At 37.3% G+C, this 17,316-nt stretch overlaps 1 protein-coding gene across 1 annotated transcript; it reads right to left on the bottom strand.

Annotated features, from left to right (window-relative positions):
- Window positions 1-996: 996 nt before the first annotated feature.
- Window positions 997-14,392, bottom strand: LOC306847512 (RNA-binding protein 24). Its single transcript, XM_079381471.1, has 4 exons — window positions 13,927-14,392; window positions 12,670-12,793; window positions 12,132-12,186; window positions 997-4,683 (listed from the first exon to the last, which is right to left on the bottom strand). The coding sequence occupies exons 1-4, from the start codon at window positions 14,092-14,094 to the stop codon at window positions 4,347-4,349; spliced, it is 684 nt and encodes a 227-aa protein (XP_079237597.1). The 5' UTR covers window positions 14,095-14,392; the 3' UTR covers window positions 997-4,346.
- Window positions 14,393-17,316: the final 2,924 nt, after the last annotated feature.

Genomic DNA, 17,316 nt, shown 5'->3' with positions numbered 1-17,316 from the left:
GCTGGCGTTTTCTTCCCGCGGTCCTCTGCTATCATGGCCGACGTTAGACAGCCATCCCTAGTGATGGTGTGGTGGAAAGTTTCCGCCACTGCTGTGTCACAGTGGTACTGAAACACGAGCAAGCGTCAGGTTACATGGCGGGCAGAAATAGAACATCCTCGAAAAGTACCAAGTGCACAGATGTGGCCCTTTGTCATTTCTTATTGATAAGAAAGGCCTTAAATAATTTGCTGAGCCAATGTGGGTCTCCAACATGCGAAACGGCATTGAAAGGAATACAGGTGTTGGGTTGGTTTGGTTTTAAGTACAGATGAAACATGCGTGAGGTTTATATTTAAATGTAGGGTTGAGTTACATGGGATGTCAGCCTGGATTCAGGGCTGGTTTATGGTCATTACCCAAAGTGCTCTATCCTGAACATTAGAAGACTGGGTACAACTAGGTCAACATGGTGGATCTCAGATCCATGTCACAGCGATTTGTCTCAAACATTGCTCAATCAATCTATCCCGTATGAGGTTCACAAACAAAACACATACACAAATTTGTTAATACCATCACCTGACTAGTCATATTAAATTATATTTAGTGATTCTGGCGACATGTGTTTACACAAACACATTCATTATTTAACAGCCATCTGAAATCAGCACTTAATCATGTATGTTTATTCAACATGTCTCCCTTCTCTCATTTAAACCGGCTGGGTTAGTTTGAATGGTGCAAAACAGAATACATTTCACAAATGAAGTAAACGGAAATATCTCTAAAGGAATATTTGCAGTTCAGTACAAATCGACAGCACTTGTGGGGTTATGTTGATTACATTTATTCAACTCACCTCTCATTTTCTTTCCCAAAACCGGAAGTTATTTGTTACAAAGGAAGTGAATGGGGCTCACTGTTTCAGTGTGACAGCCACATGATGTAAAGAGTTTTTCAAGTTTTTAAGTTAACATGCTTTTAGAGTCAAGAAAAAACTGCTTAATCTTTTCTGTGGGAAGTTCCAATTTATTTGTACAACTTTTCCAAAACCTCTAAAACAACCGTAAAAAATGTTTTGAATAGCTTTACAGATTAAATAATACACAAGTTTTAACAGAAGAATTTATGAAAGTGCTTTTGTAAATTAATATTATCCACCAAAAATAGCACTATTCAATTCAATGGTAAGCGTCTCACCGTAACCTTGATTTTTGAGAAAGAAAAAAAAAAAGCTGCGTTTTTAATTGATTGATTGCAGTCAATATTATGCCAAAAATGCTGTCAGTTTAACCAAAGGAAATCATGTATTTTCATTTATTATTAAATGGAATTTTAAGTTTCAAATTTCTGCTTTTAAAAAACTGGCCACGTTTACTTCCACTGTCAAAAGTGTGTGTGTGTTAACAATGCTAACAAATGCTGTCTGTTTTAACAGAAGAAATCATTGCAATTATAAAATTACAAGCTTTAAATTTCTGCTTTTAAATCCTCTAAAACATTGGCCCATTCACTTCCATTTTTTTTTGGCGAGTCCAAATATTTTTTTTGTTTCAATCAATATTAACAGCCACAAAAACTGTTGATTGATCTTAACTTGTAACGAAGCCAGAATATTCCTCTACCAGCTCCATTATTAAGCAATGTGTGTACAGGCAGAGATGAGGTCAGTTCATAAACAAGGTCATAAATAAGCATCTCGGTGTGTGGCAAGGAGAAGTGACAGCCTGTGTTTATACTGTTGGCTTGCTGAGAATATCTGCTTCTTTTTCAGGACACCTTCATCCATGAGAAACACACAACAGCTTGTTCTTCGTCCCTGCAGTGGTAAAGCTACCGTCTGTCTAAACAAAGACCATAAGAAACAAAACATGAGCGCTTTGAGCCATTGAAATATTTTGCAATTCACCATATAAGAAGTTTGAACCGGGATGACTCGATGTAGCAATGACCTAGAATGTGTGCTTTTGAAATACAATGAATAAGTTACACAATATAACAATCCCAAACCATGAGCGCATCATCCAGGCACCCAATGAAAAGCAAAACCTGTTTCCCAATGAAACCGTGACAAAAATCAGGCCTGTGCAATGAACAAAGCATTTGAGGTTTAAATATAGAACCTTTTATTTCCATTTAGAGTAAATAGTGTTCAGAATCTGAAATAAGGCTTAAATACCTACAGAACGTTCGTATTTAAATAGTCATTAACACTTTACATGCCCAAATCCAGTGACAATGAAAAAAGTCCTTGGTTTTTGTGTGTTGTTATCCTTCTTTTTTCATATTTTCCCTTGCAAGAAAGAGTTCAAGTATAAAAATTCTCAACAGTGTAAAATAGCCCATCTGATGCATATTTAAAGCAATAGAAGCACAGCATCCATCCTCAACATTAACAATACATTCTAGTGTATGAAGCAGCATGTCCCTTAGGTTTCGCCAGATTTTTTTTTTTGTCCTTTTTAAACAAGTCTTTTAAACAGTTCTGGATATGACAAATGGAGATAACATGCCCGAAACAACAGGCCTGCAATAAAATAAACGTCATACGATAGGCATTACACTAGCCGATATTTAATGTCATGTTCTAAAATTCCAAATATATAAAACAAAAAATTGTACAGTGCACATACAGAATTGTATCTTAAGTTCTACACCAACATTTTTGGTTGAGTATGTTAATAATACTACAACTAAGCCTATTCAATAACTTATAATATGCCATGAGATGAATACATTATTATCCATACAGAACCGCTTCTAAGTCAGTGATCTTAGAGCGCAACATAGTCAACTCAAAATAAATATCTTAAATAGCAGATGTCTTTAAATAGCATTACAAATGCAAGGCACACAAAGAACCCTCATACGCATGGATTCGGATCCTTTCACTATAGTGCTGTTCTGTAAAGAGTTGCTCATTGAAATACATAGACCTTATTACATGTGCTGGTGCTCAGACATATTTCTTAGTGAACATATAAAGACCAGGCCAATAGCGGTTCGTTGGTATAGGGTGAAAAGCTTGCGGGAACCCACTCCCTTATCACGGATCCTCGTCGTGTTCCAGATAAAGATCTGTCGCTATATCGGGAGGATGCACAGGTCTGTCCTCAAGCTTCTGGACCCTCTCTAGGAGGATAAGAAGAGTTGACAGACCCGGAGCAGGACTGGAGTCCAGGGATGAAACTGTGACAGCTCAATAAACAAGCACCAGTGATCTTTCCAGAGCAATCCGATGGCGTGTATGTGTGTATCAGTGCCTGTTCCTTCCAACACAGCAATTGCTCTCTGATTCTATACTAGTACTGAGCAATGCCTTATGCTTTTTTCCATACGTAATCATCTTTGTTTGTGTGTGTTTGTGTGTTTATGCATCCTACCTCGCCCACAGACAGACATTAACACTTAAATTTGTGTGTAACGGTGTACATGTTAGTCCGTGTTTTGTAAGCATATAATACAATACGTCTCAGTCTTTTTGTCTTTTCGAGAGTGCCTTCAAATTGTTCGATGCCCATTATGGGGGAGCAAAAGAAAATCTCTCCTGTTCCTGCACTTTGTTTTGTCCCCTGGCGGCCTGTTTGCTTTGCATAGGTCAGGAGGTCAATACGGGAGTCAGAGAAAGGGAGGACATTCAGCATCAGATAGATAAAAAAGGTAGTTCACAACACATAAAACATGCTAACACTGGATCTTTCTCCATTTTGCCACAGTTAGGTCTACTATCCCTGATTGGCAGAGTTTGTCATTTCTAATTCGCTGAAAAATGCTCCATTTCCCTGATGATCAAAAAAAAAAAAAAAAAAAAATGCACTTGAGAAGACGACAGAACAAAAAGAGCCCTCAAAAATGAGAATAAATATAAACGTAAGGGGCCCAAGAATCAAAACAATGTGGGACATTTCCAAGTGTCCTTAGGAAAAACGGTCGCCTACATTAAATAACAGCATCGGGACTTAAGGTTTCGTCTACAACGCACCTATACCACAGTGATTAGTCGCTGCATACCTCCTTTCGCAATAAATATCCTACTCTAATATTAATTATAGTAATAAAGATAACATAATAACAATGGTAATAGTAAAAAGCTAGATTCCGTCCTTTTCTGCGATCTTTTTTTTTTGGTTTGTTTGTTTTTTTGTTGTTGTTTTTTTAATCACAGCAAGTTGGAAAGCAATGGAGTTCCCATCTCACTAATAATCTCTCTATCAATTACTATCCCCCTCCCGTATGCTCCTCATCTTCTTCCTCTTGCAATCAACCCACAACCAGCAACTATTTTCGTCACCATCCTCTTCATCATCTAGTAACAGTCGCTGGGCGTCGATTCCCTGCGCATCTTCCGTCCGTCTCTTTGGTTGCTATTGCATCCGTTCGGCTTGCAGCTGCTGGGGCTGGTATTGACCAAAGGCCGCAGCTGCAGACCCCGGCGCGGCGGTGGCCAGTGGCTGCTGCATGGCGTAGCCGTAGCCGGCGGCAGCTACGTAGCCGGTTGCGGCAGGAGAGGCAGCGTATGGGTACTGCTCGTAGGCTGTGGCGGCCGCAGCGGTTGCGGCACTGGCGTACTGTGCGTAGGCTGCACCTGTGTAGTCGATGTAAGGTGAGGACGCGGTGGCGGAGGCCGCAGCTGGCTGGATGTGAGGGATGACCACACTGGGCTGCATGAAGGCCTGCGGGTACACGTAGTGAGTGGGGATCCTGTGAGAGACAAACAAGACAGCATGTTAGCAATGCATTATGGACATATCAAATACAGAATCACATCCACAACGCGGCCAAGCACCCCATTTCCACAATTCAATAAAACCAAGGAAATGCCTGCTAGTTATTATTAGAAATATAAGGTTGCCAAAATAGACATCTCTGTACAATTGTAATTTCCGTGCCATTTGCAGTACCAAATAATTACTGTCATCAGACAGGTTTTTCCAAAATTCACCCGGGTGTCATTGGCTAAACAAGCGGCTGCTCCACCCCCCCCAAAGCCATGTTGGGCTTATCAAGACGCTCAAACAAACAGAGCAATCTTAGCTAGTGTTTACATGTTTAAGGGTGAAAAGTATTTTAACAAAAAAATAACAAAATCACCCTCTAATATTTAAAAGGTCCATTTAAATCCAACTGAATATTCCCCATCAGTGATTGGTCAAACAACCACCTCCAAACTCATGCCACTGGCTAAGCCACTGTTGCTTTCATAGATATGTATATTTAGATGCCATATTCGACCGCTACAGACACTTCAACGCATCTGCCATCTTGGAACGGTCAATGTATCGCCAGTCACAAAAATAATTGAGTTTCAAGATGCCACAACACTGCGTAGCCTCTGGTTGTGAAAACCACTGAAATGTAAATTCCTGAAGAAATTGGATACATTTTTCACAGGTAAGAATGTGCTGGTTTGTGTTTTTAATATCTATTAACTTAATAAAACAGATTTTTAAACTATAGTACCTTTTAAAAGTTGTGTTAGCTAACAGCTTCGTTTTGTGTTAGTTTAGCAAAATCATCTGCTGAAGTCTATTGCAGCTATAGATACATAAACATGCGTATAACTACAGTTGCAGACACACAGGCAACTTACTCTCGAGTGTTTACAGACTATCTTTGACCGTTCCAATATGGCAGATGGCTTACTGGCCCATAGAAACAGCCACTAATAGGGCATCTACCTATACCAATAGGCTATTAAGAGGATTTAGCATTTCCAATTAATGTAGGCCTGCTACATTCTTCTTCTTATTATTATTAGATTACTTGTATTAATAAATTACATTAAAATATTGCCCCGCAATAAATTCATACCGCATCACCGCATGATGCGCTGTGAGGGCAATAAAATAGGCTATTAGCTTACGCTTCATTGAAAATGTTTTTAAAAATATTTTTTAAAACAGGTCTATTAATTTATACAATGAATTATAGGCCTATAATTAAAATTATTAACACTGCAGTCATCAATGAAAAATCAGAGCAGCTTTATTTCGGGCACCGATTTTCAAAAACAACCGTCAGTTTTTTTTTTTACTTTCACTTTCTCTATAGTGAATTGACGTTCATCGTCTTGCGCAAAGTTTGCGCGTTGCTTTCTTGAGTTGCTTGACCCCTCCCCCATAATATCAATTGTTTGTAGGCCACATATTAGGCACTTTTTTTAAGGTTTTTAATGTTTATTTATGTTAATGAGAGATATACTGAGAGTTAAAAACCAGGAAAATCATTTGGAAATCCTTGGGGGGGCTGTGCCGGGGCTAAGCAAGTTTCTGATGGGGCTATAGCCCCATCAAGCCCCACTCTAGCACCACCACTGTTGAGACACTTTAACAGAGCAATTTGATAGCCAGTGCTTATATTTTTTTAGATAAAATAAATAAATAGATAAACTGAGACAGACAGATATTTTAATTTAACCAAAAACAAAAAACAAACAAAAGAAACTTTTGATAAAAAGCCAAGTTCAATGCAACTGAACATTATTCCCATCAGCTATTGGTCAAACGATCAGATGCCCCGCCCCCAAGCTCATGACATTGGCTGAGCCACTGTTGCTATGTCAGGCTGGTCGGGATTCTCAAACAAAAAGAGCAATGTTTTGATAGCCCCTCATTGTTTACACTTTACAACATACAATTGCCTTAAAGCGGTCTGTACTCTAACTTGGGAGACGGAGAAAATTATTTAACATCCTTTTAATACTCAAAATGCTAAGTTAACAGATCATCTGTGAGAATCATCTGTTAAAAGTCACATGCGTTCAACACCCCTGTGATCGTCCTATGATATGGGGGAAGGCAGGACCCAGGAGAGGCGAAGAGGAGATGAGGGGAGCATTGTGAATATGTCAGGGCTACTTTGACAGCTGGACAGTTTTCAAAAAGGGACGTTGCTGGCTGTTTCCCCCTCCGCACTTAGACAATGAGCCTCAGGCTGGACAGCACACACAGAGGGGAGTTTTGATTAAATAAGCAATCAGGCACAATGAGCCCATTCTGCCTTTCATTACGTAGCCCGTTGCACTTTCAGAGCGCTTTTCACATTTACGGTCTGCACTAAACAGACGGGTGAGAACTTTTTAAATTAGTTCAGGGATGACAGAATGCATTGAAATGCCTGACACACTAAATATGATTTAATAAGACAATACAATTATATTGTAAAAGACAGTGACATCTGTGAGAATTTAGGGTTGGAGATTCTCATGAAAAACTGAAATGAGTTCATAATGAAATTTGACTAAAGACTTGTTGGGAAGCAATATCTACTTTGACCTGCACACGTAGAATAGGAATTTCCACAAGGAGGCTTTTTAGAAAAGATGGTGTTTATGACTAAAATTTGAGCTGGTTAAGATGGTTTGAAAAAGTGAGAGAATGGTTCTATCATGGCAACCCTATTTGTAGCACACCATTATAACAATCAAACCTCAAACCCTGACCACCCCCAGAATCAAACTCCAAAACCTCTGACCCAAATTAAAAAAAGTAAGCATACCACAGGCGTCAAAAAAAAAAAAAAAAAAAAAAAAAAAATAAAATAAAGGACAACAGTACGTATTACCAACATCAACTCAAAACACACAACCACTCACATAATGCCATAAATGAGAGGGATGAAACAAAATCTTCCTTTTTATCACTCAGGTCAAAGGGCAAAGATGCTCCTATGAAATCTTTCATAGATGCCTTGCCAGCCTGAGGTGACAGCAGGGATTGTGTTAATATAGACTACCATAAGAGTCAAACACAGTGAAAATGCACTCAGCTTCAAACATTGAGAAGTTCACATTCAACCTGCACAGGCACCACAACAAAAACCACACACAGTTGACTATTCACTCATTTAAAACGAGGTTCACATTGTGAACAGACCTCTCACGGACATTTATTCTCTGATTTACATATGAATCAATGTGAGAAATGAACAAATGATTGGTAAGCAACTTAAAAAATATAAATTAAGGGACAATATTTGCCCTGGATCTTATGAGCAATTTTTTGTTTACTTTTATGGGGGCACAGTTTCAATTTAATAAATTAATGAATTAATATAACATTAGTAATTAAAATAATTAGATATATGAGAAAGTTACCAATCAAAATAAAAAAAACAAAAATCCATTTTAATTTATCACCAAAATATGTCTACAAAATAAAGAGTTTGCCCATGCAAAAGTCACAATGGGTAGTTGTTAGGGCATTGCTATGCAGTTTGCTAAAGTACTGTGGCTGGTCAAAAAAGATGTTTTTGACTCTAGATTGTATAAAGAATAGCTTAAGCAGTAGAGTTAGTATCAAACAAATAAATGCAATAAACCTTCTAGCACTTAACTGATGTATCTAAGCACATCTTTAAAAAAAATAAGTTAAATGTAATACTCTTACTCAGTACATGTCTATCACAACATGGTCTAATATTAGGTTGGCCTGTTAGTTGTTAGTACATTGTGATTCATACTACCGAACACGCTGTCAGAGAAAAGACAGGAACATTGTGCAACCACTTTTGAGTTAACCTAAATAAAATGCAGCTGACTCAAGACCACAGTCAGTGCAGCTCTTTTAGTATGAGTGACAGGGAGGGCTGGACGCTATTTTCTGCCTCCTCGGTCATTCCACACTAGAGTGCCATTTTCTAAATGCAAGAAGATTTGACCTTCTACGTCTTTATTCTATTTGTCTAGTGAGCACTTAAGAAAATACTGCTACTAAATAATACACATGATTATGAGCCCAAATAATCAATGATTTTTACAAAGAACCTACTCCCATTGAAAACTAACTATCAGGTTCTTTCAAATAGAGATTAAAATAACTGTTGTTACTGTGCCGCTCAACAATGCACATAAATTTACCCATAAATCTACCCAAGGCCAGGAACCTTGAGGTTTGTGTCTAAATAAAGGTCAACTTCAGACTAGAGTTTCACAGATCTAGAAGACAGCTGTTGTCATCCGTGAAGATCGAAGGGAGTCGAGAACTAGACTTATATATTCTACACAATTTGGACAATTAGCCTTCATGATCTGGTTAGGTTGTTTTTACACACCATGTGTGATAATGGCATATTTAATGCTGAGCTCATGAGAAACTCTACAAAGAAAGTTGCAGAACAGGCATGACTTTGCAAATTTCAAACCTGACCCATATATTACACAGTCCCAATTTGACTACCAACACCGTTTGGTTGCGTTTGGCCCCTGAGCAACCTTTTCCAACCGCTTCAAGGTCAAAGAATGATGCCACTGTTCATTTGACAAGCAGCTTCCTGACAACACTGTCAAAAAATGCCTTAACACAATGCACTGGTGCTAGACGAGAGGTGCCATCTCAGCGGCAATATGGCACATGTTGGGCCTTGTTGTATTTATCTCGAAGCTAAATGTCAGGAGCTGCCCAACACCCCAAGCCAAGAACAAGTTTGTGACAGTGACCGGAGCCAGAGAGAGAGAGAGAAAGAGAAAGACAGAGTGTTAAAGAGCGAGAGAAAGCTTCATGCGACTGCAGTGTCAGCACTACAGCCTTTGTGCAAAACAATGGTGAAGCTTGTTTTCCTTAACGCCGCACGGGGCCATGTGACGAAGGCTCACTCAGGGGGCTGTGGCATCCAGACATTTGTTTGTCACAGCAGAGGGCTCACAACACTGCAAACACATACATGCATGTCACAAACAGACACACGCTCACCCACACGCTGTGGAATCCTCCACAAATTAAACCATGACACTGAACGCTTGACAGTTTTTTCATATGCCTGCTGATCTTACAATAAATTGTCAAGTTGCCTCTGTAAACTGATGTTTCTTTGTCTTTCTGTCTTTGGTATGATATACACTACTGTTCAAAAGTTAGGGGTCAGTAAAATTAATAAATTAATAAGAAATTAATACTTTTTTTCAGCAGGAATGCATTAAATAAAAAAACAAAAAGTGAGTAAATGCATTTATAATATCGCAAAAGGTTTTGATTTCAAATGTTGTTTTTTTTACTTTCTTTACAAAGAAAAACATATATATCATGGTTTTTTACAAAAACATTAAGCAGCACAACTATTTTCAACATCAATAATAAGAAGAAATATTTCCTGAGCAGATAATCAGCATATTAGAATGATTTCTGAAGGATTGAGTAACACTGAAGACTGGAGTAATGGATACTGAAAATTCAAATAATAAAAAGAAAACAGTTAGTTTAAAATAATATATACAGTAATATAATGAAATTTGGTCAAATAAATGCAGCCTTGGTGACCTTAAGAGACCTCATCAAAACATAAAAAAAAAAAAAAGAAAAAAAAAAAAAAGACCAACCTCAAACTTCTGAACAGCAAACTTACACGAGCAGGTAGTCAGGACAGTTATAAAAAAAAAAAAAAAAAGTAATAAATCCATAAATAAATAAAAAATTCTATCATCATTTACTCACCCTCATGTCATTCCATACCTGTATTTTCTTTCCTGAGACATGAAATCCGAGCGGTTCATTTCCATATATATATATATATGGTGATTTTTAATACCCAGCTCCAAAATGACAAAAGAAGCACTATAAAAAAAATATCCTAAAACTGACTTGTAATCTATACTTCAAATCTTCGGAACCTATTCAATAATTCTGTGTGAGGAACAGACCAGAATTTAAGTTATACACCGAAAAGACATAAAAGATCCCATTGTATTTGGTGTCAACGTTTAAACGTGTAATTTTTACAGTTCACTTATAGCTATTAGCTACTTAAATGTCTGTCTTTTCATCACACAAAGACATCGTATGGCTTCAAAAGACTTGTAATATAGCGCAATCGTTGTGATGCTTTTATAGCACTTTTTTGTCCTTTTTGGAGCTTGGCAATATAAAAATTATCCACTTTTGCTGTATGGAAAAGAACATCTCAGACATGCTGTTTTCCATCTCTTTTTGCATTTTACTGATGAAAAAAATATACAGGAACAATAAGTGGCTGAGTAAATTAGTATATTTTTAATTTTTGTTTGGGTAAACTACCCCTTTAAACTTTCTGGTTTGTTTCGTTTTCTACAAAAATGGTCAACAGGGAATTTACAAGGAGATCATCACAGAAAGAGAAACGGCAGGACTCTAGAGACTCTGGATCCACTGCAGGATGCCTTATAGGGCTAGAGTAAAGAGACGATAGAGGAGAGACAGAGAGAGAGCTGGAAAAGAAGGAGAAATGAACAGACACAATGGAGACGGGAGAGAACGGTAAAGGGTGAGTATGTGTCATAGTCTCTGTGTTGTGAGTGTGACAGGACTCCCAATCAGTGAGCAAAATAAAACCGCAGCGTGCAAGTTTGTAGTCGGGCTGTAGGGTTGGCGTGAAGAGGGATCAACAACGGCACACAAAACAAAATGGCACTCACTCCAATAACAAGACACCAGAAAACACACAAAAAAGTGAAAATACATGTTAAAAAAAATGATAAATGATCAAAAACACAAGCTCCAGCAATAAAAAACGTGAAGAAAATAAAAGGAAGCAAAGTAAAAATCATACTTTGCTCCGTGGCAAAGTTATCACTCCTCCACAACGGAAATTCAGCACCCCAAAACCAGCCTTTTTTCCATTAAATTAAAAAAAGCACACAGTTAAGCTATCAACACCACTTCATAATGGTAAAAAGGCACACACAGCTCTATGTACTATTAAAAGTGAAAGTCCAAACCAAAATAAAACCAACATACATGCATCTGTAATCACCATTTTCGAGCTTGTTTGTGTGTGTTTGAGTTTACAGGTACTGTAGCTACAGATCTGCACAAAGCTCTCAGAGCTATTCCTCAAACCACCAGTTATCTTAACCCAAATCGAGCCTGTCGGACCAGAGAAAGATAGACAACATTGAGTCAGGCTATAGTGTCCAGTGTAAAAGATCTTCTTACTCACATACACGCACACACATATACCTGTACACACTCTCAACATCAGTCTAATTATATCAAAGTATTAAATAAGCTTCAGTAATTATGAATAAGCACTGAACGTCATGTCATGTCTTCCCTATTATCAATGTATAAAAATACATTCGTTCATGACACCTCCGTGAGTTCATAATATGATCCTAAAACTGGTTTGATGTTTAAAACTACCACTGTACACATACATAATCTGTTTTTGGTGTTACTCACCCATATGGTCTTTGGATGTAAGCAGGGTGAATCTGAGGGACACCGAAGGTAAAACCTGCACGCAAAAGAATTAAATAGCAAATTAACAAGGCTTTGTGCATTTTTGCTAAATTACTAATGTTATAACCCCAACTAAACCTGCTAAAGTTGGCTGTAGATGAAGTTAAACATCGGTGGAACTACTGTTTTGTTGAACTTTGCCAAGTCAATGGGACTGTACACATGAAGTAAAATAGCTTACAGTTAATCACATCATTACATCTCTAATCTCCTTTACAGTCACCGTTTACCATTAATTAAGACCTGAAAACCTTAGGTAAACATCAGCGCATTTACAAACAAAGAAACTACAGAACTGAAAAATGCCTATGATTTTGTTAGAACATAAATGTATCTGTGCTTTGTCAGTCAAACCTTGTAGGGTTTATTGGGAGTCATTTTGCCAATAAAAGAGCGATGCAGTTGGTAACCAATGGCTTCATTTCATGAATATTATCTTTATGTCTTTGCTCTTCATAGCAACACATAGAAGCTTCACCTGGCTGCATCACCCGTGGCTTGGCTCCGAGATAAGCCAGATTAACGTTGGCTTTCCTGCCATCGATGATGGGGTTGGGGTCCTTACAGGCTCTGTCTGCAGCAGAGCGGTCTGCCATAGTCACCTAGTTTGAAACACAACAAATAGAGATGTGTGGTGCATGAGAGATACACATTAAAGGGATATGCGAATTCTGTTTTATATATATATATATATATATATATATATATATATATATATATATATATATATATATATATATATATATATATATATATATATATAAATACAAAAACAAGCTTCCATTGACTATTTGGTACTGAATAACCAGAGAAAGCCATTGCAGACTAAGCTTAATTCCTTTAAACAAACCCTTGTGACCTCTGCCCCAAATGAGGCTTTAAACACAACATGGTGTGTGTGTTATTTGGTGTTTATTTTTAAAATATCTGGCTAACAAAATCATTAAAGACAGAGGTCACTCAAGGCTTTCTACGCCTTATTTTGGATATCCTTGTGAAGCAGGCAACAGGTTTGTTGTGAAATCCACTAGGGTCCCTTAACTTCTGCTGTGTGGACTGTCAAAACTTTACAAGTTGGCTTGTTTACTCAGTCGCTGAGGAACTCTTATCAGGGTGCTTCTAGTCAAACTCGACAGCTGAGCCAACAAGGGCCTGTTTTACACTTCAATTGTGCACTTTGTTCGGTCAGGAATTTTTAATATTCTGACTATTAACATGCAGCTTGAATTTATACTTCGAGTATTTTACATTTAAAGGGGCCGCCGCAGTTCAATCAAAAATTATGGTGAAACTTGTATGACTTTCTTGGGATATAAGACTTTTTTTTTATTGTATGACTTTTTTTTTAAAGATATATAGATTTTAATTTATCTATTTTTTTTTTTACATAAAATGAAAGTGAATGGGACTGGGTTATTCAAGTTTCGCGTTAGCCACAACAACATGAGAGTGAGTAAATGAGTGGGGTGAACTGTCCCTTTTACAACACAGGTTTCAATATCAGTCTGTAAAATAAACGCATGCAGATAGAATAAAACTATTTTAAAAGTTTAAAACTTTTAGCGGCCACTTACTAAAGAAATAAAAGCAGGCTATTTAAGCTATCAAGCACGAGCGTTCCGCACAAACTCAGTGCGTTTGATTATAAAACAACTGGTGAGTTTTTGCAACACAGCCGTGGAGCAAAATGTTTGTTTCAAAGTTTACGTTTGACAGTCAAGGTGGGAATACTTACAAATCCATAACCCCTGGATTTTCCAGTCTGTCTGTCGGTAATCACCACAGCTTCATCTATTTCGCCAAACACTTCAAAATATTTCCTCAGACTGGAATCCGTCGTATGATACGGAAGACCACCGACAAATATCTTGGTATAAGTGGTGTCCTTTTGGGTGGTATGCATCCTCACAAAAAATGCTCAAGTGCAAAAAATAAAAAAGGGAAAGACGATCGTGCAATTTAGGACTGATAATGACCGTACCACTCCTTTAATATTCCGTTAAAATATTCACTAGATGTTACAAAAAGCGATTGCTGAGAAATATAAAACGCGCACGCGCGCAGATGGGTCTAATGTCAGAGGTAGATTAATGTGGAGCGGATTGAGCCAAGGATCATCAGGTGGATCGAACTCCTCTTCCAAACTGACGTGACTTCTAAAAAGTGCGTGTGACCCATTCCTAAAAGCACCCGGTTAAACCACACCCAGATCACTTTGAGGGAGGTACGAGCACGCTTGACCCCACGCCCACTACACGCGCTTGAACAACAGCTGGACGGCGCACAACGGGCATCTGTTTGCCTTTGTTCAAGAACTGTAGACATTTCGTACAGTTGTTTCAGTAAATGCATGTAAATGTGTGTGTGACAGGAAAAAATACTCCAAACGCCACATTTTTCTAACAGTAACCTTGCTTTAAAAACCAGATTAAACCAACAATGTGGTTTTAACTGGTCTCCCAGCCTTGCCAAGCTGGTCAGCAAGCTGGTCTCCCAACAAAACAGCTGAAAAATGCCCTAAAACTCTAGATGACCAGCTGAATACTGTCTGAAAACCCTATGAAGCCAGCCTACAGACCAGAAACAAGCAAACTGTGCTCGGTTAAACCAGTTTATGCTTGTTTAAGCTGTTTTCCCCCAGCAGGAAACATTGGCAGTTTTGAGATCTAACAAAAATATGGCTTCAGGCAATAACTAAGCATGACAGCGCCAGATCTGTTACAAATAGCCTAAACTTAATTGCAAAATTCAAAAAAGCAATGGCTGTAATGGCTGACACAAATTGGGTTAACACTGCACTCCATATGGCAAAAGAATGACTTACTACATTTTTTTTAAATTCAACCATTCATCATTTATTTATTCAGAAATATATAATATATATATATATAAAAAAAATTTCAGAATAAATAAATGACGAATGGTTTCATTATTATATTATGAGTATATATATGTATGCATGTATTGTATATATGTAAAATATATAAATGTATTTATGGAATTTAATGCGACTTCATGACTTAATAGCAAAATGTTGCAAACAAAAACAAAATGTTTCCAACACACAGCTTTCACACTTGGTCACTAATAATAGACATAGCTATCTGAAGATAAGCACAGAAGCAGACCCAGCATATCTTATCAGGCTGATCTTGTCCGTTTGGACAACTTGGCAGGTGGTGGGTAAGAGAGGTAAAAGAGTTCTTCGGGTGAAGAACATACACAGATGTGCAGGAGAATGGACGCGTTTCAAATGCTGCTTCATTGAAACTAAAAACAGAGTGAGCGTCTGGGCATGTTTCCTGCGTCCCTCAATGAAAATTTGCAGCATAAAAGCACTCCTTTTGTGTAGTCAACACCTTTCATTTCTTTTCACACGTTTTTTGGCGCATTTTTGATTACCATTTTATAAATATAAAAAAATAATAATATTGTATTTTGTTATATTTTTTTATTTTGTGTTCAGTCACCATTTGATTAAACCTATTTCACCATCTTTAATAACTTTTTAGCTTTATTGTAACATAAATTTGTAGAAATATGCCTATAAGTCTCTACTTCATACCTCAGGACACTACTGCTATTTATTGCAAAATCAAATTAAAATCGGTTAATAATTAATTAAAAGTATAGCATTTTAACATTTCTTTGACATATGTGAAAGGCACATCTTTACAACAATTACAACTGCTAATGTCAAACCATCCCAATCTCCTTTAGGACAAAAAGAACAGACGAGGTCTCCATATAATTGGGAGGAACGTGATATGTCACCAGGTAAATTATTAAACAGGCTTCTCATTTAGACCATACAACTTCCAAAGCACTCGGGTGATGGAGTTTTTGTGGAAGCTTGCAACCTGAGAACTAGCCTGTGTGCTGTGACCCGCCAAGCCATGTGGAGATCCTGACGCCCGTAGATGGATAATTGAGGCTTTATATAAAAAATGTCAGGTAGGAACTCGATCGAGAGCATCCATGAATCAACTAATTTATTCATGCCGGGCCACACGCTCATTAAGCTGCGAGCGGAGGCGCAGTGAGGGAGATGGCTTTGTGTTTCAGCACAGTTACAAAAGGAGGCCTCTTCTTTCAGGAGCTGTCTAAGTTTACCTACAAGACATTGACTTGATCTTTTTTCCCGTAGGCTACAGTTTTATGGGCACCCACTGCATAACTTGATTGGCAATCAATTTCATAAACTTTCATATTTAAAACTTAAACTTTTCTGAAAGGAATAGTCTGGGTTCAATAGACAAGGCTCAACTGACAGCATTTTTGAGATAATGTTGATTACCACCAAAATAATTTTGACTCATCCCTTTTTTTTCTTTAGAATAAAACATCAAAGGATCTGTAATGTATTTACAATAGACGCCAAAGGGCCCAATTTTAAGGTTTTAAAAGCAGAAATGTGAAGCTCATAATTTTATAAAACAACTTGCATTCATTTTTATGTTAAAACTTTGAACTGTAAAGTTGGTATTGTCATTTTTACAGTTGTTTTAGGTTAGATTTTGTTTTTATTTTTTGCTTTCATGTTAATTTTAATGAAACGTTTGAGTAATTTTGATGTTTTTATTCATTTTATTCTTTTCAAATATGTCTAAATAGGTTTTTATTAATATTTATTTCAGTTTTAGTTTAGTTATTTTAGTACATTATGTTAAATAAGAAATGTTGGTAACTAGCTGAAATACAACAAGTTTAAGTTTTTTTTTTATTTCTATTTCAGTTAACGTTTATTTTAAGTAATGAAAATGTTTTTAATAGTTTAGGTTTACTATAATAACCCTGGTTAACACACATATTGTTCACGTCTTGTAGTTATACTATTGAAACATTAACATTTATGGATTCACTTCCATTTTTTTTACACAAAAAGTGTTGTTGATTGAGCTTAACTTGAACCCTTATTCTTGAACCCAGAATATTTCATAACGTTAATGGATATAACCTGTCTTGTTAGTTCTTCTTCTTTTCAAGTTGAGGGAATAGTTTATAATAGACCTAACGCTCGTTTTGTACGGCAAACAAAAAGAACAAGAGATTTTGGAGAGCCCTCAACACAATCCACCTGTCAAACACAGTCACTCACTCACACAAACACACATGTACGGCCTTC

Source organism: Barbus barbus (assembly GCF_936440315.1).
Source record: "Barbus barbus genome assembly, chromosome: 27".
Taxonomy (NCBI): Eukaryota; Metazoa; Chordata; class Actinopteri; order Cypriniformes; family Cyprinidae; genus Barbus; species Barbus barbus.
Note: the sequence above shows the minus strand (reverse complement) of the source record. Positions and strands in the feature narration are given on the sequence as shown.

Bases quoted from the DNA above. Each gene is read 5' to 3' on its own strand.
- LOC306847512 (XM_079381471.1), bottom strand. From the start codon at position 14,094: ATGCATACCACCCAAAAGGACACCACTTATACCAAGATATTTGTCGGT. The intron at 12,187-12,669 runs GTGAAGCTTCTA...TTTTGCGTGCAG, and splicing joins GCCACGGGTGATGCAGCCAG to GTTTTACCTTCGGTGTCCCT. The intron at 4,684-12,131 runs GTGAGTAACACC...TGTCTCTCACAG, and splicing joins TACATCCAAAGACCATATGG to GATCCCCACTCACTACGTGT.